The following is a 25,711-nucleotide window of genomic DNA, read 5'->3' on the forward strand; positions in this document are numbered from 1 at the left end:
TGAATTTCTCACCAGCTCCCAGGTAATGCTGATGCTGCTATTCTGGGGATCACAGTCTGGGTAAAAAGGGGCTAGAAGTCTCTAGATGTGAATGAAAGAACTTGGGCCCCCACCCTGAATGAGATGGTTCACTTCTTGCCAACCCTTGCCAAGGCCACTGCCTAGCACAGGCTGTCATTCTCCCATGGGCTCTGTGGCTTGGGCAGATGTGTAAGAAGCTTAGGAAGGAGAATAGGAGTGATGGGATGAGAAACATCTGTCTCCTTACTTCTTCTCTTTGTTCTTCTTCCAGCTGTAAATGACTGAGGGCTGCAGTGAGAACAGTGTGTGTTCATGGCATAAAGGCCTCTCCCTGGGCGTTGCTCCCCTGCCTGGGGTGACCATCCCAGACTCTTTAGGGTCACTGGCTCCTCCTGGAAATTCTGAGTTGGCCCATCCTTTGGCACCTCCTTTTTGTCCTAAGGACAGGAAAGCAGAGCTGGCTGCTGCCAGGAGCACCAAGGAGGGCCTTCTCCGGGAAGGAGGTGGTAGGGGCGGGGCACAGGGAAGTGGTTGTGGCAGTGGGGATTTGCTGTCCTAGCAACAAATCCATGTCCTTCAAATGCTCCCTGGGCTGTCCTGAAGTTCCTTAGGGCTGGTTTCACCACATCACCCAGACCACCACTGGCCCAGAAACCTGGCTCCCTTTCCAGACTTCCATTGCCCCCTGCCAGCTATGCTGTGGTAGGATGGGAGCAGAAGAACTGCTAGCTGGAGCTCTGTTGGAACAAACATTTCTCTGGGCATCACAAAGGTCCTGGTGATCTCTAGCTCTCTATCATAGGTTAGAAAATTGCATTGACATATAACACACCCACACACGTACACACACACACCCCCCACACACATATATTCTTTTCTGGAAAGAGCCCTGGGATCTGGAACTGGCTTTGCCAATTGAAAATCAGGTACAGATGTTCACACTCACTTCCTCTACCCCAAGCTGCATCCTGCAGCCCCCTTGCTAACCTCTGTCATTTGCTCCTTGCCAAAGGGGCATTGTTTTGTCTCTTTATTCATTTGCCACCCTCACTAGCCTGAGAGCCCCTTAAAGAATGTCTGGCATCCAGTAGGTGCTTAGGAAATGCTGTCAGATGAGGAGATGACATCTGCTCAAATGGGCAGGCCCAGACAGGAGCAGGTGTACACCAGCATAGCTGCAGATATACCCTTACACACATGTGTACATAATGCACACCACCATTCACACATTGCACCTGCCAGTGGAGTCTGCACAGAGACATGCCAGGACAGCTGAGTATATATGCAAGGAAACACACTGACACACACACAGATGCAGGTGCATGCATGCACAGACCAAGATACTATAGATGCATACAGGCATGTCTTAGTTTCCTGGATGCTAAAACAAACAGCACACAATGGGTTGGCTCAAACAACAAGAATTTATTGGCTCACAGTTTTGAGGCTAGGAGAAGTCCAAAGTTGAGGTGTCAGCAAGCTAATGGTTTCTCCCCAAAGTCTGCGGCATTCTGGGGCTGGCTGCTGGTGATCCTTGGCTGCTTGGCTTTTTCAACACATGGCAATGCCTCTCCTTTCTCTTCTGGGTTCCATTGACTTCCAGCTTCTTGCTTCTCCATGTGGCTTTCTCTTCACAGAGCTTCCAGTAATAGGATTAAGGCCCAACCTCATTCAGTTGGGACACACCTTAACTAAAAATAATATCTTTGGAAGGTCCTGTTTACAGTGAATTCAAATCCACATGAATGGGTGGAGATTAAGAACATTTGCTTGTTTTCTGTCCCCCTGGGGTAAATAATTCAACCTACCACAAGGTGCATGATCCCATATCCTACATAGACCCAGACAAATCATGGACATGAGCAAATCTTGGCTACAGCTGTATGCAGAGACAGATGCTGGGATAGGCACCTACCCTATGCATGCACTCACCAAGATGCACTCCACCCCTGTTTGGCCTGCAAACCTTCTGGGGCTTCAGAGGCTGCTGGACCTTCTCTTTTCCCCCTCGAATCCTCATCAGTGTGTGACCCTAGAGGAACCTATTATTTTTTTCTGACTCTCTTCTGCCTTCGCCCACTCTTCCCTCCCTGGACTACCCACCCAGCATCTCTGAAATACGGTTTTGTCCTTTATCTTATCAGCCCTGGCTGCCAGGATCTCATCCTGGATTTCCTTGTGGGAGAGGATTGGGAAGAGAGAGCTCTTCCTGTCTTGGAAAAACCCTACCAGTCTCCTTGGAGTTTTCTGGTCAGCAGGGCCAGATGAGACTCCAGCCACAGGCACTAAGGAAATGGAGGAAATGTTGGGGGCAGGATTCCATGGCCAGAGCCGCTCCCATGGTCTGAGCCCCACTGCTCTCTGGCACCGCCTGGGTGGGGAGCAAATAACTGCCTGAGCAGTCCCAGAGCTTTGCGGCTGGTATGCAGCCTACCCCAACCAAGGGGTCTCTTCTATGGCTTCGGTCAAGTTGCACTTCTTCACTGAGGCTGGCTGGGGTGCCCAGCTCTGTGCCAGGTGGGCACTCCCATGGTAGAGGTGGGAGCCCATCCAGCCTTTGCCCTCCAAGACTCTCTCGCAGGCCAGCACTGTGTCAGCATGACATTCAGCACCAGACTGTGCCTGAAATATGCAGAACCCCCAAGGAGAGCAGGGGCAGTCCAGGCTCACAGGGGATAGAGGGCTGGAACCTGATGAGTGGTAGGGAAGGAGAGCAATGGGGGTGCTGCTATGTTAGGAGGGAAGGGCCCCTGGAATTGGCATCAGATTGAGCTTGGACCGCAACCCCAGCACTGCTGCTTTTTCAACTGCAAGACTGGAGAAGTCTTTCAGTCTTCCTTTCTAAGACTCACTTTGCTTATCTGTAAAATGGGATTGTAGAACCTTCTTCAAGGTTGCTGTGTGTATGAAATGATATTTGGTTATCAAAGTGCTAGAGAGTGTTAGGTGTGATGATAAGAGAAAGAATAAGTTTTGTTTAACATTTCATATCTCCTTGCTGGACTGGGAAGGTCTACTCAGAACCTTGGAAGGGGATGGCTCCCTGAGGAGGGGTGGGGATAGAGAACATAGCTGTGGCTTCTCATCCCAGCAATGCTCCTTGACCCAGGCCGTTGCTGTGGGTTGCTGGTTGGTGGATGCTGTTCTTGGACAGGGGGCCAGATTAGGGGTGGGGTGGGAAGAGGATTTGGGGACAGGCAGGGGAAAGAGGCTCAAGAAGGCTGTGGCCAGGACATACAGAGGAGCATGGGGTAAATCCTAGCAGGGTATGGCCTGGAGCAAATGTGCCAGCCCCTCTGCAATTCTCTTACCATTTCCCTGCTGAACCCATTTCTCCTCTTGTTTTTCTCCCCTTGTTCTCTTTCAGAAGTGGAGGCCAAAAAAGCATGTCAGTGGCTCCGAGCAGCAGGATTTCCTCAGTATGCTCAGCTTTTTGAAGGCAAGCCACTCAGTTGTTCTCCCCCCAACCCCAAACTTTCTTTAGCCTTGTTTCTCACCTGTAGAATGGGGCGCATCAGATCCTTTCTCCTGCCATGCAAGAATCTGTGTGTCCTGGTTCTGCTAAAAAATTCTCAGGGACTTTGCTCCAGCAGTTATAAACACTCTCTCCTACATCATCATTTCTCTACTGGATGGCTCTCATCAGCTCCTGCAAGCTCCAATGTTTCCCATGTTTTAAAGTACCTTCTCTTGACCAAAGCCACTGCCTTGGCCCTGGCCCTGCTTTCCTCACAGTGATGACCTCATTTCTCTGTTTTCCTTCATTTTTCTGATTTCCTTTCAAGTTGTTCATCCTTGCTGTTTCCCCTTCCCCTCTTCTTCCCACACCCCACTGTACACTGGTTTCACCCCCACCTCTGCGACAAAACCATCCTCATCAAACTCAATCATGGTCTTCCATGTGGTCAAATTCAGCGCTCACTTCTCAGGCCTCATGTAGCTCGATCTCTCAGCAGCGTTCAGTGCAGTTGGCCACTCCTTCCTTTGGCTTCTGGAACACATGCCTCTCCTGACCACTACTGACTGCCCCTCTAGCTGCTGCTTCTCAGTCTCCTTAGCTGACTCTGCTTCCTCTAACAGCTGTCTAAATGTTGGGGTGGGGAGGGAGTTGTCCCAGGGCTCCATCCAGGGCCCTCTACTCTTTCAATGTTTCTTTCCCACATAATCTTCATCTAAGTACTGTGTATATTCTGCTGACTTCCAAATGTCTCTCTGCTGACTTCCAAATGTCTCTCTGTCTAGACCTCATCCCCAAGCTCTGGATTCATATATTCAACTGCTAACACAATCTCTCTTCTCAAATGTCTAATGGGCATCTCAGATTTAACATGTTTAAAACCAAACTCCTGATGATGTCTGCCATGTAAACGCATCCCACCTTGCGTTCCCCATTCCAGCAGATGGCACCACCACTCACCCACTTGCTCAAGCCCCACATCCAGGAATCATTCTTAATACCACCCTTTTCTCCCCTCATCCCCATATATCTAACTCCTCTGCTGAGCCTCTCTCCCTCCAAAATGGTAGCTGGAATTGCTCCACTTCTCCCCACCTCCCACTGCAGCACCCTTGTCTGAGCTACCCTTGTTGCTTGTGGGGACTAGTGCGCTAGTTTCCTTCCTGGCATCCCTGCTTCCGCTTTTGCCCTCCTATCATCTGTTTTTTACACAGCGGCTAGAGGGATCACTCCTCCTCTGTCACTCTTCTACTCCAAACCCTGCAATGGCTTCCAGCAATCTCAGAACAGAATAAACCCCAATGCTGTGCTCTGGCTGAGGATGAGACTCTGCATTGTCCAACTTCAATTTACTACTCTCCCCTTTGCTCATGACATTCCAGACTCCTTTCTACCACTTGTCCACACCAAGCTCTCTCCCTCCTCAGAGCCTTGATGTTACCCCTGCATGGAACTCTCTTCCCAGGCTCTTTCTCATCCTTCAGGACTCAGCTCAGAAGACCCCTCCTCAGAAAGGTCTTCCCCAACTCCCTTCTCTACCAGGAGCCCCTGCCCCCACCAGCCTGTCTTTACCCCATCACCCTGGCTCATTTCCTTCATAATGTTTATGTAACTGCATTATCTTATGTTTAGGGTTTTGCTTATTTTCCATCTCCCCCATGAGAATCTGAATTCCATGAAGGCAGTGATCATTTTATCAGTTTGATCTTGTTCAGGGCTGTATCCCCAGTGTCTTGCCCAGTGCCTGGCACACAGTAGATGCTCAATAAATATTAGTTGAACTTGTCAGTGAATAAATGGGCTTGTTTTACCAGTAAGGCAGAGAGGTGTGGGACGTCTCAGATTTTCTTTCCCCCTCCTCTCTGTTCCTTCCGCACTCCTCTCCCCTCCCTAAATCCCAGGGAGCGGGCTCTCACTGCTCTGGACAATAAGGGGAAGTGAGGTATTGTTTGGCTACTCACCATCCCATCTGTCCTCCCTCCCTCTCACACCTCTCCACCTTGGGCCAGGGAAGAGGTTCCCTGGCTGAGCAGTCCAGGATTTGAAGGGGGCTGGGGGAGCCCAGGTTGGCTCTTGGCAGCCACCCAGGGCATCAGGCCTGCTGTCCCCTCATGGACCTGCCTTACTGAATCATAGGTTCCTCTCATCCAGCTCAACCCTCCTGGCCTCTCTCTGACCTTTCCTCAGACTTCCAACTGTGAGCTCTCTGGATCCCCCTACTTTGCTCTGGGCCGTTGTCCTTTTGCTTTGGCTCTTGCCTTCCCACTTCCCTCCTTTCCTGGCCTTTCCCTTTCAGCTCCAGGGCTCTTGGGGCTGAATTTCTGACCGACCACCCTGGACTCATCTTTGCTTCTCTCTGCCGTGCAGAAGGTTCATTTCCCCTGGATATTGGCTCTGTGAAGAAGGACCACGATTTTCTGGACGAGGACTCTCTGGGGGCCTTGAGCAGGTAGGGGTGCTGAGAGCCAGGTTCAGGAAGCCAGGGGCCTGGCTTGGGGCTTCCTCGTGGAAAAAAAAAACAATTCCTTGTGCCCTGTAACAGGGGAGAAGCCCAGTGCAGACAAAGCCATGCTCTCGTCTTCTGCACTCACCTTGCTTATTCTGTTTTCTGTGTCTGTGACACCCTCACCAACCCAGTCACTGTAGCTAGAAAGCCAAAATCTGGCTTTGATTCTTTGCTCCCTTAAGTTATCCCCCCCTCCCCTAATTCCTCCGATTTAGCCCCTCTCTCCTCACGGCACTTCAGTCCTTATTTGAGGCCAAACCACGACTTCTCCTTGGATCTATTGCAGTGGCCTCCTGACAGGCCTTCCTACCCTAAATCTGCTTCCTCCACACCATCCATTCTCTTTACAGAGCCACCAGAGTCAGCTTTTTAAAGCTCTTCAGCTTGAAATTTGTCACTGACTCCCCACTGCTTGCAGAGAATTATCCAAAGCTTTAACATGACCCCCAAGGCCCTTTGCAATATGGCTTTGACCTACCCTGTCAACCTCAATCCCACCCTTCACACCCCCACTGGTCAGTTGACTGACCACTTCCTTCCATACCTTGTCACAGGCTCTGGGCCAAGACTGGAAGAGGGATCCCAGCTTTTCTAGCCCTCAAAATCCCATTTCTGTCCTCCAAGGAAGCCTTCTCTGATGGCACCTCCACTCCCTTCATGGAGACTCCTTGACTTACCTTCTATGTGTCTGTCATGCCTTCTCTCTACTTTTCTCAGTCCTGTTCCATCTTTGTAGTGGTTTGTTTCCCCATCTATTAGTTCTTTGAGGATAGAGCCCATAATCTTCCCAGCATCTTGCTTGGCTTTTAAACTTTCATGAACACTGAGGATAGGGATAAGTTTTGATGGCTTGGGCATGTGAAGCACTAGCTAGATTTTTGCATCTTTGGGGTATCTCAGTAGGCTGTGCCAGGCTTTGGGGGTTGGGACCCTTGGGTGAATACTGCTTCATTTCACTGCAGGAGGCTGATGACCTTGAACAATTGTGCCTCGATGAAACTGGAGGTGCATTTTCAGTGCAAGCAGGTAAGTCATGGCAGGGGTGAGGTCTGTGGTCTTGTGATGCCATAAGGAACCCAGGACATACATTAGCCACTTGCAAGACAACCTCCAGTACACAGGGAGGCTGAGGTATCCAGAGCAGTGCCTTGCTCCAGCCTGGGGTTGGGGGTGTAAGGGGCTCCATATGGCTGCTGGGCTTTGGGGAGTCCAATCTAGAGGTTTACATGTGAGAGCAAGTACCCTGACACATGGACTCACCCACCCTTATCAGCCCGCCTCTTCCACTTGGTAACATGAACTAGCGATGGCCCCTTCCTCAGGGAAATCCTTCTGCCTCCACTACTTGCTTGGTGAAGGCTAAAATTCCTTGAATAGGGGGCAGACACAGAATAATGCAGTGGAAATATTGTGGACTATGTGGTCTTAGAAGTCAGGACCCCCATCCTCACCCCCACAAGCTCTTTCCTCTCCAAACCTCATCTTCTCCATCTCTACATGAATCTGGGGAGAATTCATTTCTTCCAGTGGCCTTTCTCACTCTGCCAGTCTGGAACTACAGGAATTGAGAGGACTTTTGTTTTGTACATAGTTCTGGAATGAGGACCTAATGACCCCATCCTTTCCTGGGGACAGGCTTTGTTGGTTTCTTCTGGGGCTTCCTCTACCAGAGGCCTGCAGCCCGGTGAAGCAGCCAAGTTGCCAAAGCCCTGGCCTGGGAAGCACAAGACCCCCAGGGTTTGGTCCCAACTCTGCCATTGACTCCTAAGGAATCCCAGGGAAGCTTTTTCCCCCTCTGTGGGCTTCAGTTACCCCACCTTGCAAAGGAGATGAGTTAGAAAATCTAAAATCTCCTTTCATCTCTGACATTTTGTGGTTCTAATCTAAGGCTACATCCTAGAGATCCTGGAGGCTGCCAAGAATAGGAGGTCAAGAGACCCAGGTTCTAAGTCTGGTTCTGCATGCCATTCTATGACTTTGGCCATGTTGCTTCTCATTTATGGGTCTTGATTTCCCTGTCTGTAAAATGGGGAAGGTAGATTAAAATCTTTGATTGTTGATATCTGTCTGGGCTCCATCTATAACTCTTGCTTCCTCTGGTGCTCCCAGAGCCTGGTCTCCTTTCCCAGGCCATTTCCTCAACCACCAACTGGGGCCTTTCACCTCGAAGTCCCCTGAGAGCACAAGCAAAGGCTTGTGGGCTAGACTCCCCTGACCTGACCCTGTGGTACCCTCCCCAGAATGAAGACTCAGAGGAGGAACAGCAGTGCACCATCAGCAGTCAATGGGCCTTCCAGAGGGAAAGCAAGCGCTGGTCTCGCATGGGCTCCTCTGATCTGCTGGCCCCACCGAGCCCTGGCCTGCCAGTGACCTCCAGCTGTGAGAGCGTCCTCACTGAGCTGAGCACCACCTCCCTGCCGGCCATCACTGTGAGCTTGGCATCCGAGCCAGCAGACTTGCCCTTGCTGGGCTGTGCCCCTAGCCCAAGTGACCGGCCCCTTCTCAGCCCGACCCAGGGCCAGAAGGGACCCCGGGACAAAACCAAGAAGCACCGTTCCCGCAGCTTCCTCAGGCATCTCGAGTCTCTGAGGTGGAAGGAGAAGAATGGCAGTTGGCACACAGAGTCCAAACCTAACCCAGCTGCCTCGGAGAAGGCTGCCAAAGCCTCATCTTTCCGCAGTTGCCGAAGCTTCCTATCTGCTGGATTCTACAGGGCCAAGAACCGGGCAGCCACCTCGGCCAATGGTAGTGGCACCGAGACGCAAAGGCCCTGGGAGGCCTGGCCGGTGGCCATGTTCCGGCATCCTCAGCAGGTCCACCGGAGTGACTGCCTTGTGCATGTGCCCGGGGACCACAAACCGGGCACATTCCCTCGTTCCCTGTCCATCGAGAGTCTGTGTCCTGAGGATGGACACCGCCTGGCAGACTGGCAAGCAGGTGGGCGCTGGGGCTACAGAGGGCACCGGGGCTCCTGTGGTTCAACGGGCAGCCACATCAGTACTTATGACAATTTGCCTGAGCTGTACCCAGCTGAGTCCGTGCTGGCTGGGGCTGAAGCCGAAGATGAGGAGGAGGGTAAGGGCAGCTACACCCACTTGGATGATATCCTCCAGCGTGTGTGGGGTTTGCAGCAGCAGGTTGAGCTCTGGTCTCAGGCCATGTACCCAGACCTGGAGCCTGGAGACAAGGAGGAGGAAGAAGATGAGGAAGAAGAGGAGGAGGCTACTCCATCAGTAGAAATAGCCACAGTTGAGGTCAATTGCCAGGCTGAGGCTCTAGCCCAGGTCCAGGCCAAAGTCCAGACAGTAATCTCAGCTCAGGTGCAGGCTCCCGCCAAGGCCAAGGCCCTGGCACAGGCAGAGGCCCAGCTCCAGGCCCCAGCCCAGTACGATGAGCAGGAGGCAAATTCAGGCAGGGAACCCACTTCAGCCTCCAGCCTATCCGTGGAAGAAGGACACTCCATCTCTGACACTGTGGCCTCCTCCAGTGAACTTGACAGTAGTGGAAACTCCATGAATGAGGCTGAGGCAGCAGGGTCCCCAGCTGGGATCCAGGCATCAGCACCCCGTGAACGGCGTGACTCAGGTGTTGGGGCCTCACTTACCAGACCCTGCAGGTGGGAGTCCAGGGTAGAGGTGGGATTAGGGGTCTCTGTTATGTGTGTGTGTGTGTCTTTCTCTCCACTCCAGCCCCCCCCCTCCCCACACCCCATTCTCTCTCTCTCTGCCCCAGGGAAGCAGATTTTGTAGTTGTGAGGCTCAGGGGCAGGATTCTGGGGCATCCTGGGATGATGGCCTCCAGGAGAGAAGTAGACAGAGCATGGGACTTGGGAATCCCTAGTGTTAGGTTTGGGACCTGTCTCTGCTGTGACCTTGAGTAAATTATGACACCTCTGTGGTTCTTGGTTTCGCCATCTGTAAGTTGAGGATGTTATAAGAGATGGTCTCTGATCCCCAGATTTACCACTCTGGGTTTCTTAGAGCAGCCCGCCCACAGTTGTCCTGGAATGGGTAGGGGCTGGTACTGCTTGTTGGCACTAGATGGGTCTGAGCTCTGTGCCACCCTCCCTGAGAGCTTCTTGGCTGCTGGGCAGACCTGGAAGCTAAGCACTAAGCTTTTCTCACCCTGGGGCCCAGCAGCAGCAGCACTGAGAGTGGTTCCCACCTTCCTGCATTTTTCTTTCTTTTGTTCGTGAAAAAGGGACCAGAAGAACACAACCTTGGGCTAAGGTTTGCCCAAACCTGCTCCTCTGGCCTCCCCCCTCCTCCCCTTCCCAGGAAGCTCCATTGGCACAGCTTCCAGAACTCTCACCGGCCCAGCCTCAACTCAGAGTCACTGGAGATCAACCGCCAGTTTGCAGGCCAGATCAACCTCCTGCACAAGGGCTCGTTGCTGCGGCTCACTGCCTTCATGGAGAAATACACTGTGCCCCACAAGCAGGGCTGGGTCTGGTGAGTGGCTCCTGAGCCATGGTGAGCAGAATCTGCTGACCCAGGCTCTGGGTCCCTGCCTGCCCCCATCTCAAGGCCCTGGAAGGGTCGGCCCCAGAGGGAAAGGGCAGCAGGTCAAGCCCTCAGGCCAGCAGAGTGGTGTGATATACCCGGAGGCTGGAGGTGCCATGGCCTGAGAAGTCAACGTGGCCCTGGTAGGCTTGTGTATGTCTGTGGGGGGTGCACATGGAATGCACGTGTGCATGTGTGCCGTATGTGAGGATAGATGTGGGGTAGGGGCCTGTAGGTTCTTCAGTGGGACCTTTTCCTTTCCACCTTCCCTGCTGCTGCCAGCAAGATGGTCCCAAAATGTCACCCTTCTCTGGAACCCCATTGCCAAAAAATAAAGTCTGGATTCCTTCCCATCATCACCCTTTCACTCTCTGGCCCTGCTCCATGTTTTTGGCTTCTCATCCTGCCACTCTCAAGTGATGCCACTTTATGGGCTCGTGGGAATAGTCACCCTTCCCTGAATGTGCCCTGCTCTTTCGCCTGTCCCTGGGCCTCTGTTCATTCTGTTCCGTCTACTTGGAATGCCTTTTCTCCATTTCTCCTCTGGACAACACCTACCTGTCCCTCAAGAGCTTGCTGAATTGCCACCTCCTCTCTGAAGCCTTCCCTGATCTGCTAGGTACAGTTTCCTTCCCTCATACTTCTTTCCCTGAGTCCTCGACCTACTCTTGGCCACGTGTATTATCACTGTCTGTTGACACAATTGTCTCCTTAACCAGACTCCTCTTTGACTCCTGCCTGAAGCAGATGCTCAGTGAGTGTTGAATCTGGGGATATGGTGTGTTTCTTATCCTGCCCACCCCCATCCCTACCTGTACCCACCCAAGACTGCAGCCAGAGTCTCCAAACTGTGCCCCAGGCCTGTACCAATCCCTCCCCACCCTTGACCTCTTATCTACCCCAAACAGGTCAGTGCCCAAGTTCATGAAAAGGAACAAGATGCCAGATTACCGGGGCCAGCATGTGTTTGGGGTGCCGCCCCTCATCCATGTGCAGCGCACAGGCCAGCCATTGCCACAGAGCATTCAGCAAGCCATGCGCTACCTGCGCAGCCAGTGCCTGGACCAGGTGAGCCTTCCCAGAGGAGCCTGTGGAGAGATGGAACTAAGGAGGGGGGCAAGTCTGAGGAGTTGAGGAGGGGAACTGCTCTGGCTTTCCCCCTGGCTGGGGAAGATACACCAGAGACCTTTCCTATCCAAGGAAGGCCCAGAAAGGATGGAGCCCAAAGTCCCTTCCACTCCTGAGAGTCAGAACCTTCTGCCTGGTTCTGTGCCAGCTTCTTTCTGGACAGGCTTTGTAGTTCCCATCTTCTAGGAGCCTGCCTTCGCCTCGGTCCACCTTTTCCTATATTGTCTCTACCAAAGCCTTTTTTCTCTTTGGCTCTGAGCTATAACATCCCTTCTGTTTGGTTTTTGCCATTTCTCTCCCCTCTTGCCCAGCGGGAAGCCTGCCAGGCCTGGAAGTCTCTGGGGTGGCCCACACTCCTGACATCTAGTCCAGGGCTGGCCTCGCAGTCTCCTCCCTGCCACCAATCTCCCCCTCCCTTCCCCCCGTCCCTTGCATGAGCCAGGTGGGCATCTTCCGCAAGTCTGGGGTGAAGTCCAGGATCCAGAACCTGCGCCAAATGAATGAGACCTCCCCTGACAATGTCTGCTATGAGGGCCAGTCAGCCTATGATGTGGCAGACCTGCTGAAGCAGTATTTCCGGGACCTGCCTGAGCCCATCTTCACCAGCAAGCTCACCACCACTTTCCTGCAGATCTACCAGCGTGAGTTGCCTGCACCTATCCCCAAGAGCCTGCCCATTCTCAACCTCCCTGAATCCTAGTGCTTGTGTAGGGCAGGTGTAGGCAAGTGTAGCTGGGCCCCTGAGCTCATGAAACAGTTACTATCTGCAGTTGGAAAGGCCCTTGAAAAGAGACCACATTCTACTCCCCCATACCCATTGCACAGAAAGGTAGACTGAGGCCCTGAAGGAGGAAAAGTACTTACCTAAGGCTACACTGCAAGTTAGCAGCAGGGCGAGATCAGGTGTCCAGGGCTCTGACCTCCCAGAGCAGATCTCCCTCCCACTCATCATCTGCCCTTAGGGGCCAGTGTGCCTTCTGCCTCCCTGGAAGCCTCTGGGGGAATACAGAAGGTCCTTCTGCCAATCTTTCCTTGCAGTCCTTCCCAAAGATCAATGGCTGGCAGCAGCGCAAGCCGCCACCTTGCTGCTCCCTGATGAGAATCGAGAGGTACTGCAGACCCTGCTCTACTTCCTGAGTGACATCGCCTCAGCTGAGGAAAACCAGATGACAGCCGGCAACCTGGCAGTGTGCCTGGCTCCCTCCATCTTCCACCTCAATGTCTCCAAGAAGGACAGCACCTCCCCCAGGTGAAACAAGGCAGGGCATGTCAGGGCCAACTGGGAAGGGGTGGGCCCTGAAGGACTTTTGGCCCTTGATAACTGGCCTTGCAGTTCCCAGGCCTCACCACAGCGGGGAGGTCTGACTCCCCAGGGGCCCCAGGGACTGGTTGGATGCTTTGGAGCAGAATCTTCCAAAAGGTAGCAGGTGGTTTGGTGGTCAGGACTGTCAAGCCAGCTCCCCGAAAGCTGAAAGCTAGCCTGTCAGCCCTCTTGTCTTGTGTCCTTGTGCCTCCCTCTCCCCCCACCCTCTTCCCCCACCCAGAATCAAGAGCAAACGCAGCCTGGTTGGCCGGCCAGGCCCTAGGGACCTGAGTGATAATATGGCTGCTACCCAGGGCCTGTTGCACATGATCAGTGACTGCAAGAAACTTTTCCAAGTGAGTAATTCCAGGCCATGGTGCCTGCTTACCAGCTCTGGGGGAACCATCAGGCCTGACCTTTGCACCCCACATCAGGGATAGGACAAGCTTGACATCCCCCTCAGTCTTGTACTTCCAACTCTTCCCCACAAACTTTCTCATCTACCTCACTGCAGTAGCTGGGCCTCTCCACTGCCCTTCACATGAACCTGACTGACCCTGTGGGTTCTAGGGCTGGCATGGGGGAGAGGGGTTCCCTGACTCTCTCTGGCTCCCCAAGGCCCCCAGCCCCATGTGTCTGTCCCCTTCCAGGTGCCCCAGGATATGGTGCTGCAGCTGTGTGGTTCCTACAGTGCAGCTGAGCTCAGTCCCCCCGGCCCAGCCCTGGCTGAGCTGCGGCAGGCCCGAGCTGCTGGAATAAGCCTGAGCCTCTACATGGAGGAGAGCATCCAGGAGCTGCTCCGTGATGCTGCTGAACGCTTCAAAGGCTGGATGAGCGTGCCAGGGCCCCAGCGCACAGAGTTGGCTTGCAAGAAGGTGAGTGCCACACCACTCATGGTTGGCATGGGATTGGAAGAGGGCATGGTGCAAGGGGGTGGGTCAAGGGAACCAAAGGAAGGAACCAGGAAGGAGCCATCCCACCAGTCTTGTGCCTGGGCCTGATAACTGGAGAATGTCAGCCTTAAGGAATCAAGAACCAATTTAGACCAAGGAGTCTCTCTCAGGAACCTCCTGCCAGAACCACCTTCCAAAAGCCCCACTCTAGACATGCCCCTACTTTTCTAGCCTCAGCTCCCACCTCTCCCTGTGCTACAATCTAGCTGAACTTTTCCACCTTTGTGCTTCTGCTTATGGAATTAATACTTGCAGGGCCTGTAACATACTTACACGGTCTATAAGCCCAAACTTCAATCCCCCTTCTCAACTCCAAGCCTTCTGTTATGCCCCAGACTGGAGGTGGTTTCTGTCGGCACTAGCCATGTTCTTTCTCCAGCTCTGATTGTAAGATTGCGAGCCTGAAGTTTTCCATGGTTAAAATTGTCACCATAAAAACCCCCGTATAGGAGTGGTTGAGAACTCGCACATGCAAATGGCTCAATAAATGACGGCTTTTCTTGTGTGCTGATTTACTTCCCATACTAGATTGTGAGTTCCCTGAAGATGATTACCCTCTTATATCTTCCTGCCCACTTCCAGAAATGCCAAGGACTGTGCTCATTTCATGGTAGAGCCACATAGGTCTCTAAGAATGCGTGTCCCATCATCAATTTGTGCTATTAAGCAGGCTGGGAAGCAGACATCCAGAAGGGATAGAGGAGAGGGGCCATGGGAGTGGCCCTGTCTGGTTCTGGATAGGGTTAGCAGAACAGCCTTGCAACCTTCCCTTTCATGGGCTGGAGGGAGGGGAGCCTCAGGCCTTGTAGTCTATGGCCTTCAACTGGTGGAGGGGTGGTGGGGTGGGCAGAGTTAGAATTTCCAGTCCTGACAGCTGCTTCTCTGCCCCCACCCCCATGAACCCCAGGCATCGGATGGGCACCCCCTGAGGATGTGGAAAGCATCCACGGAGGTGGCAGCCCCTCCAGCTGTGGTGCTCCACCGTGTTCTGCGGGAGCGGGCCCTTTGGGACGAGGACCTGTTGCGGGCCCAGGTGCTGGAAGCCTTGATGCCGGGTGTGGAGCTGTACCACTATGTCACTGACAGCATGGCACCACATCCCTGCCGTGACTTCGTGGTGCTGCGGTGAGGGGCTGAGTGGCCATCCTGCTGGGCTCTTGTTGCTCGCTTGGGGGACCTGGGGAGATGAGGTGCAAACCAGCACCGGGGATCTGACTGTGTGCCCCTGCCCCCACAGGATGTGGCGCTCGGACCTGCCTCGCGGCGGTTGTCTGCTGGTCTCCCAGTCCCTGGATCCCCAGCAACCCGTGCCAGAGTCGGGGGTGCGGGCCCTGATGCTCACATCCCAGTACCTCATGGAGCCTTGCGGCCTGGGCCGCTCTAGGCTCACTCACATCTGCCGTGCTGACCTCAGGTACAAGGCCCATACCAGGCAGGTACTGCCTGCCCCACCCTCTTAGCCCTGGCCCCCTCCCCTGCCTCAGCCACTGCTTTTCTGCCCAACCCCCACCCCCCCTGCCCTTTGATCCCTGGGAGCTGGGGAGAAAGTCCATCCTTCCTCCTGGTGCGGGCTCCAGGGATGGGCCCATTGCTTATGTCTGGCTCTTCTACCTCCCCAGGGGCCGTTCTCCTGACTGGTACAACAAAGTCTTTGGGCACTTGTGTGCCATGGAAGTGGCAAAGATCCGGGACTCCTTCCCCACCCTGAAGTCCGGTGGCCCTGAGACAAAGCTGTGAGCTGCAGGCTGGTCCCAGGGTGGCCCCACCCAGGCCCTCTAGCACCAAGGGAGTAAGGGGAGAACTAAGAGCAGGGCAGGCCTCTGGATGCTGCTGACAGAGGCAGAGCCCCACTTGTAGCTCCAGCTGCCTGTCGCCCCTTACTTCCCAAAGCAACTCTGCACACCCAAGGGAGTGCAAGAGAACTTGGGTGTCCTGTCTCCACTCCACCATCACCCCCAACCCTCTTGGTTCTGCCCTCCCAAGAGAGGGGGATCATTTTAACGGAAAGAAGGCTGCTGCCCTCCACCTGCCCACAAAGCCACCACTCCATCCAAAGCCTTCATAGCTTCCCCACCTGCAGGGGGAAGGAACGAGAGACCAGGGTGTGGTCCCAGCTCCCTGCCAGGGTCCCTTTGAGGTTGGACGGGAGACTCTCGTCCTGCCTTTGGACCCAATATTGGCCCTGAATTGGCTTTTCCAGAGAAATTGGACTGGAGTGGATGAGCACTGGGGCAGAGCACAGGGGCAGTCCGAGCCCCCACATGCTGTTTTTTCTGTGTAAATACAATGCTGATTTTTATGAGGCTGGTTTAAAGAGTGGACATTGATGGGCACCCTAGTTAGGCAACATGACAATTTGGGGGAGTTTGGGGTATGAGAAGGGGAGGGAGACCTTTCTTTCTCAGGTCTCAAGAGACCAATGATCCATTCTTCCCTGACTGGGGACCCAGGCTTTATCTGCCACTCCCTGGGGTCCCATCTAGCCTTTGTCCATGCACTGCAAGCTCAGATGCCAGGGGCACAAGAGCAGCCTCCTCTCTATAACATGAGGTGCGGACCTTCTCATAATCTGCTCCCTGGTCAGCTGTCACGCCTGGCCAAGGACCCGGGGGGCTGAATGGACAGGCTTCCAAAGCCTGACATCTCTCAGCCCTTGGGCCAACTTCCCCAAACCCAGAAGCCATGCCTGGAGAGGAAACGGGCTCACTCCCATGGCACAGGCCTAGCAAAATCAGATATTGGCAAGGAAATGAGTATCGATGTCCATATCATTTTTTCTCCTTTTCCTGCCTGCTGTAGCATGCTGACAACCCCTGCCTCCAACAGAGGTCTAGCCTCCAAGTCAGGCAGCCAGCCAGGCAGATGGAAGGGCCTAATATCATCTTAACCAGACAGGGCTTGGTCCAAACATGGTCTATCCCACTCACAGTCCATTGTGGAATTTGGATTTCCCGCCGTTCATATGGAAATACAAAGGCCAATGGGTGCTTTAATTTCTTTTGTCTGAATAAACTGGAGTGGGATGGGTCCCAGTCACCCTATTCTAATTGTAATTTTTAAGCCTATCTATTTGTACCTATAAATACTGTACAGTTGGAATATATATATGTATGTATATATATATATATATATATATATATAATCTATCACGAGTGTATTATAACCTCTGGGTGAGGGCAGAGGTCTGGAAAGCCTCGGGGTGGGGGCAGGGCACTTAGATGAGATGGGAGAGATTGAGAGCAGGGTACAGCATGATCCCTCAGCAGAACAATAAAGCACTACTAGAGTTGCACTATGGCTGTGTGGCAGTCTTTTTGCTGAGATGAAGGGTTAGGGACTGGGGAACAGGGTGGAGAGAGAAGCCACCCCATCCCATGACATCGTCAGGGCCTCCAATCTGAGGAGCCTACAAGCATGACCTCAGACTTCCTCACGTTAGCCCTAGGGAAAGATGACCCAGGCTGTGCTCTCCTTCTTTCCCCTTGTATACATAGCACAAGCTGAAGAACCAAGGGTAGAGACCTAAGCCCAGGAAGCTTCAGGGCTCTGTTCCACCCTTAAGCCAACCTGAGAGAGATCTGAGTACCCTGAGGCAGCCCCTTGTCTGACGTCCCCAAAGAAAGGAGCTTTCCTTTGTCTTGGTGACTATTGAGGTGACCATAAAATTCCCAAGCTCAGAGGGGCAGTAGAGCATGAGTACAGGCTTTGGAAGCAGATCTATGTTTGAATTCCTTAAATGTTGTCCAGTATCCATGGCAAGCAAGGCATGCCCTTCTCTATGAACCTCAGCCTCCTGGTAGGTCAGATGAGGCCCACAATACCTCATCACAAGCCAGGCTCAATAGGTGTTCGGGTTTTCTGCCCCTTCCGCTGTCTGCAACTCACTCAGGCCTAAACAGATTGGAGCGCCTGTCAGGTCCCACTTTTCTGTCACCTCTTCACTTTCTCCTTCTGGATTCAGTCATCCTGCACACTTTTCCTCACTGCTGCTTCCTGGGGGTCATGCCTGGCCCTGGAAGGGAGGGAGATGGAGCAGGGGACCAGTCAGCCCCTTGCACCTGGGACAACCCAATGGAGGCTCCCCATGTTGTGGGTGTGGGGTGGGAGATTGCTCAAGTGGTGCTGGGGTTGAGGGACACCTCTGTGATGCCCTGGCCAGTAGTTTTTGAGGAAGGCAGCAAGGGGGCCTTCTGCCACAGGCACTGCTCCCCCCCCACCTCAGTTCTCATGGAAGGAGGCTGTGGCGATGGTATAAAGAATAGGGTTCGGCAAGCTGTTAACAGGCAGTCTGGAAATTATCTCCCAGGAGTTACTAGTACCTAGGAGATGAGTTGTGAGGGAGGCTCTTGGAAGGGCCAGATAATGTCCTCAGGCTTCTAGCTCTGGACTCTGTGTGGCTCTGGACAAGCTGCCTAGCATGGCTCACCTAGACCCAGGATACTGGGAGAGGTAGTTCCAAGCAGAGGAGCCTCTCTGGGCCTTTGGGTCCCCATGCATAAAGCAGAGGCTACCAGTCCTGCCCCACCCTGCAGTCCATGAATTGACTGCTTTGTCCTATACACGTGGGAGTGGTTGTTATCATGATGAGGCCTCCCAGGCCTCTCACTCCCACAGCACCTTGCAAACACCCTCTCATGATCATTTGTAGCCCTTAGACTTGTATCTCTATCCAGCTCTGAGTTGGCCTCTTCCTTTCCCTAGTGCCAGAAAACACTCACCTTCAAATTCCCAGCCATGTTGCCTATACTCTCTCCTCTTCTGCTTCCATTGACCCAGTCCCTCAAGGAAATCAAGTTGTTGATGAGTCCCACATGGAAATTGGACAATCTATCTGCAATCTTGGATCTATTTTCCAGTCTCCAGTGCCCTGTTGCCAGAGTGGTTGTTCTAGTTTGCTAATGCTGCGGAATGCAAAACACCAGAGATGGATTGGCTTTTATAAAAAGGGGGTTTATTTGGCTATACAGTTACAGTCTTAAGGCCATAAAGTGTCCAAGGTAACACATCAGTAATCAGGTACCTTCACTGGAGGATGGCAAATGGCGTCCGGAAAACCTCTGTTAGCTGGGAAGGCACGTGGCTGGCGTCTGCTCCAAAGTTCTGGTTTCAAAATGGCTTTCTCCCAGGACGTTCCTCTCTAGCAAGCTTGCTCCTCTTCAAAACGTCACTCACAGCTGCACTCAGTTTCCTCTCTTTGAGTCAGTTCATTTATATGGCTCCACTGATCAAGTCCCACCCTGAATGGGTGGAGCCACACCTCCATGGGAGTATCCCACCAGAGTCACCACCCACAGCTGGGTGGGGCACATCTCCATGCAAACAACCTAATCCAAAGTTCCAACTTAATCCCCACTATTATGTCTGCCCCACAAGACTGCATCAAAGAATATGGCTTTTTCTGGGGGACATAATACATTCAAACCAGTACAGTGGTGGAGGGTAGATGGTAGACAGACTCAGGTTCAAATCTTATTACATCATTTCTTGTCTGTGTGACCTTAAGTGATGTATTTAACCTTTCCAAATTTCTTTTTCCTCCAGAAAATCTGGATAATCTTTCATGCCTGGCAAGGTCTCAGAGCAGTTAAAAGATACAACTGTTGTTAATGTGGCTTCACAGAACATAGCATGTAAATGAACATCAATAAATGGTAGTCCCCCCTGCCCTCCCTCTTCACTGCCAGGCAGGCTTCACGGCGAGGGCCCAGGCCCCTCACCTCTCCAGCTGCAATGGGAGAGGAGCTGATGGGTTCCTCTCCCATCGGGAGAAAGATGGGCAGCTGGGAAATGGCATCAGTGAAGACAATGAAGCAGAAGGCTTTGCAATGGAAACTTCACCAGGGAGGACACCATGCAATTGGGCCCCAGTGGTGTGGATTCAGTAGAACATGCTGGTGTAGGCAAAGACGGTGGTGGTGATGGCCTAGAGGTTTATAGTTGTAAGTCACAGACAGCCTCTGCACTCCTTTCTCAAAGCCCAGGGGTATGGAGACAGGGGCAGGGGAAAGCCCAAGGTCGCCTGGCATGGAGGTACACAGGGGACAGGGTTCAGGCTATGGAGATCCAGGAAACCTCAGGAGCTGGTGCCCCTCACCTAGTGATGGAGAGAAGCCAGCAGTCAGGGCCCTCAGCAGGACAAGTCAGCAGGAAGAATTCAGAGATGGGCATGGCATGAAGCTGCAGGCAGTGGGGGAAAAGCCTTAGAAAGTGGCTTAGGGCAGACTATCAATGTGATACTTCCTGAGCAGAAAGCCCCTTGCCTTGTGAGCCAATCAGTAGCAGGGTCTGAATACTAGCTCCCCACCAAGTGCTAAGGAGGGAGCCAAAGCAGCACCTTCCCCTTTATCAAAGGCCACATCCTCACCCAAGATGGAAGTGGAGTAGCCCTGGGCAGCAGAACTCTCATACACATCAAACTGGAGAGGAGAGCAAATGCCACTGGTGCCTTAGTAATTGTCAAAGGGGCCATGGCAACAGAAGGGCACCATGGTGTGATGGTGTTGAGGACTGCTGGTGGCCGACACGGTAGACACTGAATGGGGAGACGATGCGCAGGTACTTCTTCAGAGTCATGTAGATGAGCCACAGGCTGGAGAGTTCAGAGGAAAGTGTGGCCAGGCTGTCCATGGCCTGACACTGGATACTGTCCATCCAGTCACTGACATGCTTGTTGGACTCTCCCATCACACTACAACTTGTGAAGAAACAGAAGATGCCCATGATTAAGTCAGAACTTGGAAGAGAACAGGGAGACAATGACAACTGGATTCCCACTGCCTCCACACAGAACCTCCTAGATCTGTCCTGGCCCATTGCTTATGGAGAGGGATCTTGGACCCATGCATGCACAAGTGTAAGCTGTCAGATAAGGCCCCTTCCCAAGCCTCCCAGCGATGCACAGAAAGTGTTAACCTGGGAGTCAGGTGGAGCCAGATTCTAATCCCACCTCAGCTACTCATTAGTTCTATGACTGGGGGAAAGCTGCTTCTCTTCTATGAGCCTCAGTTTCCCCCAAATGGAAAAGGAGAAGGGTTGGCCTGGATCAATTTTCATGGGTGGTTCCATGTCTGCAAATTTATAAAATTTGCTAACAAAATAATGATTGCTTAATGAATGTTTTTGTTTGAGTGATGGGCTAGTGTAAAACATGGGGTCTACAGGGAAAGGGTAAAATTCAAAGGAGCCCTTAAGGAGACATTAAATGAAATAGCCAGAATTAGCTATCTGAGGTGGGCTCTAGGCACTGGGGACAAAAACCTGGTTTTCTTTAAGCTTTTAAGGAATCAAAAAGATGGTTCCAACCGCCACAACCTGGGAGTTCAGTAAGTCTAGGTGGGGAGCCATCAAATCAGGAAAGGATGGGATGGTAATTAAGACCATGGGCTCTGGAACCAAGCTGCCTGGATTCAAATCCCAGCACCACCATTTACTATCTCTGTGACCTTACTTCATCTTCTAAAGTGGTCATATAGCTAGTGGTCATATGGGCTGCCTGAGACCAAAGCTTGTGCCTGGACTACTCCTGTGGTTCTCAAATTTTAGTGAATATCAGCATCACTCAGAGGGCCTGTTAAAACATTGATTGCTGGGCCCCACACCCAGAGTTTCTGATTCATGTGGTCTGGGCTGGAGCCTGAGAATTTGCATTCCTAACAAGATCCCAGGTGAGGCTTATGTTGCTGGTTCAGACACCACACTTCAAAAACCTCTAATCTATAAAATGAGGAGGGGGAGGAAGACACAAATTCATTCCATGGAAATCAAATCAAAAGCTGTTTGAACTCCACCTCAGTCTCAAGGGACTCAAGGGCTCAAAGGCATTGCCCCTTTCTAACTATGTGCAATACTTATCCTTCTCTGAGCCTGTTTCATCTTTCAAATGGGGATAATATTAAATTAATAATAAAAATATAACTTGTCAATCATGTTTCTAGCATGTGGTGGGTGCCTAATAAGTAGTACCCACCTTATTGCTATTTGTCTTGTTAGAAATAGTAATAGGAATAATAACAATGATAACACACATGTTCCTTTGTTACACAGGACAGAGCCCACTTCCAGGTTTGGGCAGAGATGAGCTCAGGGAGGAAAGTCTGCAGGAGAAGACAGGAAGAGTGTCTGTGCTGGTATTCCTGCCCCTGACCCCCAAGTTGCATCACCCCTTGGGTCTCCTGACTTTAACTTTCTCCCCACTTGAAGACTCCTTCCAAGGGCTTCTTCTGATCAGGCCTTGATGGCTTGGGTTTCACTTTAATAAGTCTGCCCATTCCCTTCCTGGCAGACTACAGGAGTGTCAAACTTTAACTTTGTGTTTACATGTGTTTGTTTTCGTCTCCAAACTATATGATGATAGGATGCTGTCTCAGTTTCTAAAAGTGACTCCTACCAATTACTATGACCTAAAATGCTTGCAAAAGCTATATTTGGATTTTGCAGTGCATTTTCCATTTGGTTCATTTCAGCTACCTCTGACCTCTCAAGGAGTATGGCTCAATTCCTGTTTTGCCTTTTGACCAGAAGAAAAGTGTGGCGGGGTGGGGGGGGGGATTGAAAATTCCAGATTTAATCCAGCATATATGTAACACAGATGAGCTAAAGCATGCTACATAAGGAGCCTGGTCATTGGAGAGCGCGTTTCTCATCTAATGGGGGCAGAAGCTATTCTATTCTTACTCACGCTGCATAGGTGGGAATGTAGGACCAAATCAAAACAGTTGTACCTTCTGATTTTATTAGGGAATCTAGAAATTCAGATTTTCATGTGAAATCTCCCCATTTTTAAATGTTGGCAACACATTAGCAAAATTTAAAATATCCCACAGTCAACCAACCACACAAACACGAGTAGCCCATGGGTTTGCACCCTATGCTTCAGATCTGTGTTTGCAAAAAGATGTGCCTCCTTTGCCAGGTTTGTGGGTAGGCATCCTTGTCCCTGATAGGCCCAGGCCCTGCATAGGCCAGGGGCCTCCCGGTGCTGCCCCCACACTGGTGCTTGCCCAACTCACAGCACAGGTGCTAAATGGCCATGGCATGGGAGCTGTGCTCGGGGACAAAGCAGGAGTGCACACACAACACAAAAAAGTTGCCTAGGCAGGTGGTAGAGGCAATAACCCAGATGCAGATGCAAAGCAGTAGGTTCTCAAAGAGGATTTGCTGTCTGAATTGTCTTTGCAGCTGCACACAGTATTGGAAGCGCTTGATGTAACTGATGGGATAAAGAGAGCTTGCGTGAGAGCTGGGGCTGGAGGCGGTAGGGAGTGGGCTGGGAGATATGGGAGGGTGGCAGCCTGAAGACAGTGAAGTCCCAGCAGAGTCCACAAGGGGGCACTGCTGCTCTATGTGGATCTCTGGGCTGAAGGTGACAGAAAGCTGCTGGGGACTCGCAGCCCCAGCCCCTGCCCCTGATGTCTTCTCAGTGGCCCCTGGTGACTGATTGCCCCTTTCCCTTCACAGGGTCCCCCAGACCTTGTCTCTTTCCCTGTCCCCTCATCTCTCCCCCAGCCCCTGCCCCTCTCCTCTCTATCACAGGACTCTCCAATGTCTGTCCCTCTCCCATCACCTCCCTTCCCTCCCCTTCGGGGCCTTCAGTCTATGACTCTTAGGGGCACTCAAATGTGGGACAGACTAGACATTCTCTGGAACATTGCAGTTCTGAATGTTGGGGGTTTCAGTGTCTTCCATGCTCTAGTGCATGGAATGGAGAAAAGCAGAGTGTGAGGCCACAGGGGCAGCTCCTTAGTTTGCAGGACCATGGAAATGGGCCTCCAGAAGAAATGGTGGAGGGAGGGGAGATTTGTTCTATGGCTAGCTCTGTGTTAGGAACCTTTCAGCCTCTAGTGAGCATCCTTCCGTGCTCCAGGAGGGTTGAGGGAGGTACCCACACTTACAGAGAGCCTAGGTGGGGGAGGCTGTCAAACTGGTCCATGGAGGGCTTTTTCAGGGAGTTGCCAGAGAGACTCCTGGGAGCAGAGAGCAGGCAATGGGTGACAAGTGAGGGTGCAGGGCACTGCAAACAGCACAAGGGTGAGTGAGAAGAAGATTTCAGTCCTGGCTCTTTCATGAGCTCTCTCCACCTCAGTTTCCCCATCTGTGAAATGTACTTCAACGACCCTGACCTACCCAAATTGGAGAAATTAGTGTGGGGCTATGTGGCAGGAGAGGAGACCCATTGTCTATGCCTTTTTCCATTTCTTTCTGCAAAGAAATCTCCTGAAGGCAGCATCCCTGACACTCCCCCCTTCCAGTCCCTTTGGCAGGTTCTGTGCACCTGCAGTTGGAAATCCCACAAGCCATGAAAGAGCTTTGGGGGCATTTCCCCCAGTCGGTTGGCTGACAGGTCCCTATAGGAGTAGAGTAGAGAGGCCTGCTGGGATGGGAGGGTCTGGAGAGGGTAGGGCTTTCTCCTGGGGTGGGGATGGGAGCAAGGAGGCCCTTAGCTGACTTTTGACTGCTGTAGCAGGATCCTCCTCTAGCAAGGTCATGAAGAAAAGGGATTTGGGGTCCAGGCCTGGCTTGGGAGGTAGGGAGACCACCCTCATGCCAGAGCCAGAAGGCTTCACAGTCCGAGGCAGCTCAGCAAAGGTGCCTTCCTCTATCCACTTGATGTTCTCATTAAATGGAGGGGAGTTGAATGTACTCATCTTCTAACTCAGATATGACTGAGGGTAGCACAGTCAGGAATTGGAGGATTGGATTTCAGTATGGTCTGGGATTGAATTCTTCAGCACAGTAGAGTAGAGAAGAACTCTAAATTTGTAGTGAACAAGACCCCAGTTAGAATCCTTGATTGGCTGTTTCCTAACCATGTGACTTTGAGCATGGACAAGTCATGGCTCCTCTCTGAGCCAGGGTTTCCTCACCCATAAAATGGGTTTGTGAGAAGACCAAATGAGATAATGTACCTGCTAGGCACATGGTTGGTATGAAACAAAACAGTAATTTCCTCACCATCTTCCCCTTCCCTGGCTTTACTTGAAGAGTACTGTGCCTAGTTCTTCCTTCTCCTCTCAATTACCCACTCTCTATTTCGACTGGAATCTCCCCCCCCCCATCCAACTTCCTTGCTTTCATTTCTCACAGTGCCATTCTCCTGGCCTCTCCTGACCTCCCACTCAAATATTTAGGGAGACAGGGTGAAGCAGTGGGAAATGGAAGGGCCTCAGCATCAGACAGAACTGGATTTGAAAGCTGGCTCTACTACTTCCTTATTGGCTGTGCAGCCTTAGGCAAGTTACTTACCTTCTCTGAACTTCAATTTCCTCATCTACTAATTGTGCCAATGGGAATGGGTGATGGTAAAGATTAGCAGAGTATATGTACATGTGTATTATAGGGTATATATCCTTCCCTTATCCCTGTCTGGTCTCCAAGCCCTGTTCATTTCTGCAGAAGCTCACATTGTCTCTTCCTTGTTCTGGTGCCTTCAGGAACTCTGGCCCAAGCCCTTGCCACATGTTAAACAGTCCCTGCATCGAGTCTCTCTACTTTCTGCTGCTAGGTCAATCTTAGTCTTCCTGGGATACTGCCTTTGCCTGTCACTCTAGGGCTGACAAACTTTAAATTGTGTCCCACAACCATAAGCCAAATAACAAGGCTGGAGGGAAATGTTATGTCTTCTCACTCAGTGGCTCCTGATGTTTTTTCTGCCCCAGTCCTCCTAAGAAATATACTCTTGTGTGGCTTGCTGTAGCAGTGATTTTCCATAGATGTTGGGGCCAGCAGATCATGTGCCACCAATGACGATTTCCTGGGATGGGAGAACTTCTGTCCAAGTTGATTATACAAATGAAGACAAGGAGGAACTAACAGTTACAGATACTTGTTTAATCAAGGTCACTA

General features: G+C 52.0%; 1 protein-coding gene across 5 annotated transcripts in view; it reads left to right on the plus strand.

The window, feature by feature from the left end:
* The window catches only part of STARD8 (StAR related lipid transfer domain containing 8), a 43,801-nt gene extending 21,532 nt beyond the window's left edge, over positions 1-22,269 (plus strand). Inside the window, exons 2-15 of one of the 5 annotated variants that reach the window (XM_037821710.1) lie at positions 3,389-3,460; positions 5,846-5,927; positions 6,947-7,010; positions 8,225-9,600; positions 10,262-10,435; positions 11,395-11,554; positions 12,057-12,255; positions 12,653-12,863; positions 13,159-13,273; positions 13,568-13,792; positions 14,778-14,995; positions 15,108-15,284; positions 15,490-15,603; positions 21,914-22,269. In XM_037821710.1, the coding sequence (XP_037677638.1) occupies positions 6,954-7,010; positions 8,225-9,600; positions 10,262-10,435; positions 11,395-11,554; positions 12,057-12,255; positions 12,653-12,863; positions 13,159-13,273; positions 13,568-13,792; positions 14,778-14,995; positions 15,108-15,284; positions 15,490-15,603; positions 21,914-21,947 (3,060 nt within the window). In that variant the 5' untranslated portion in view covers positions 3,389-3,460; positions 5,846-5,927; positions 6,947-6,953 and the 3' untranslated portion in view covers positions 21,948-22,269. Of the gene's footprint in view, positions 1-3,388; positions 3,461-5,845; positions 5,928-6,946; positions 7,011-8,224; positions 9,601-10,261; positions 10,436-11,394; positions 11,555-12,056; positions 12,256-12,652; positions 12,864-13,158; positions 13,274-13,567; positions 13,793-14,777; positions 14,996-15,107; positions 15,285-15,489; positions 16,918-19,411; positions 19,463-21,913 lie in introns of those variants that run through there. The other 4 variants (XM_037821709.1, XM_037821712.1, XM_037821708.1 and 1 more) reach the window with 4 other exon arrangements.
* The last annotated feature ends 3,442 nt before the right edge of the window (positions 22,270-25,711 follow it).

This window comes from Choloepus didactylus, chromosome X, assembly GCF_015220235.1.
Source record: "Choloepus didactylus isolate mChoDid1 chromosome X, mChoDid1.pri, whole genome shotgun sequence".
NCBI lineage: Eukaryota > Metazoa > Chordata > Mammalia > Pilosa > Megalonychidae > Choloepus > Choloepus didactylus.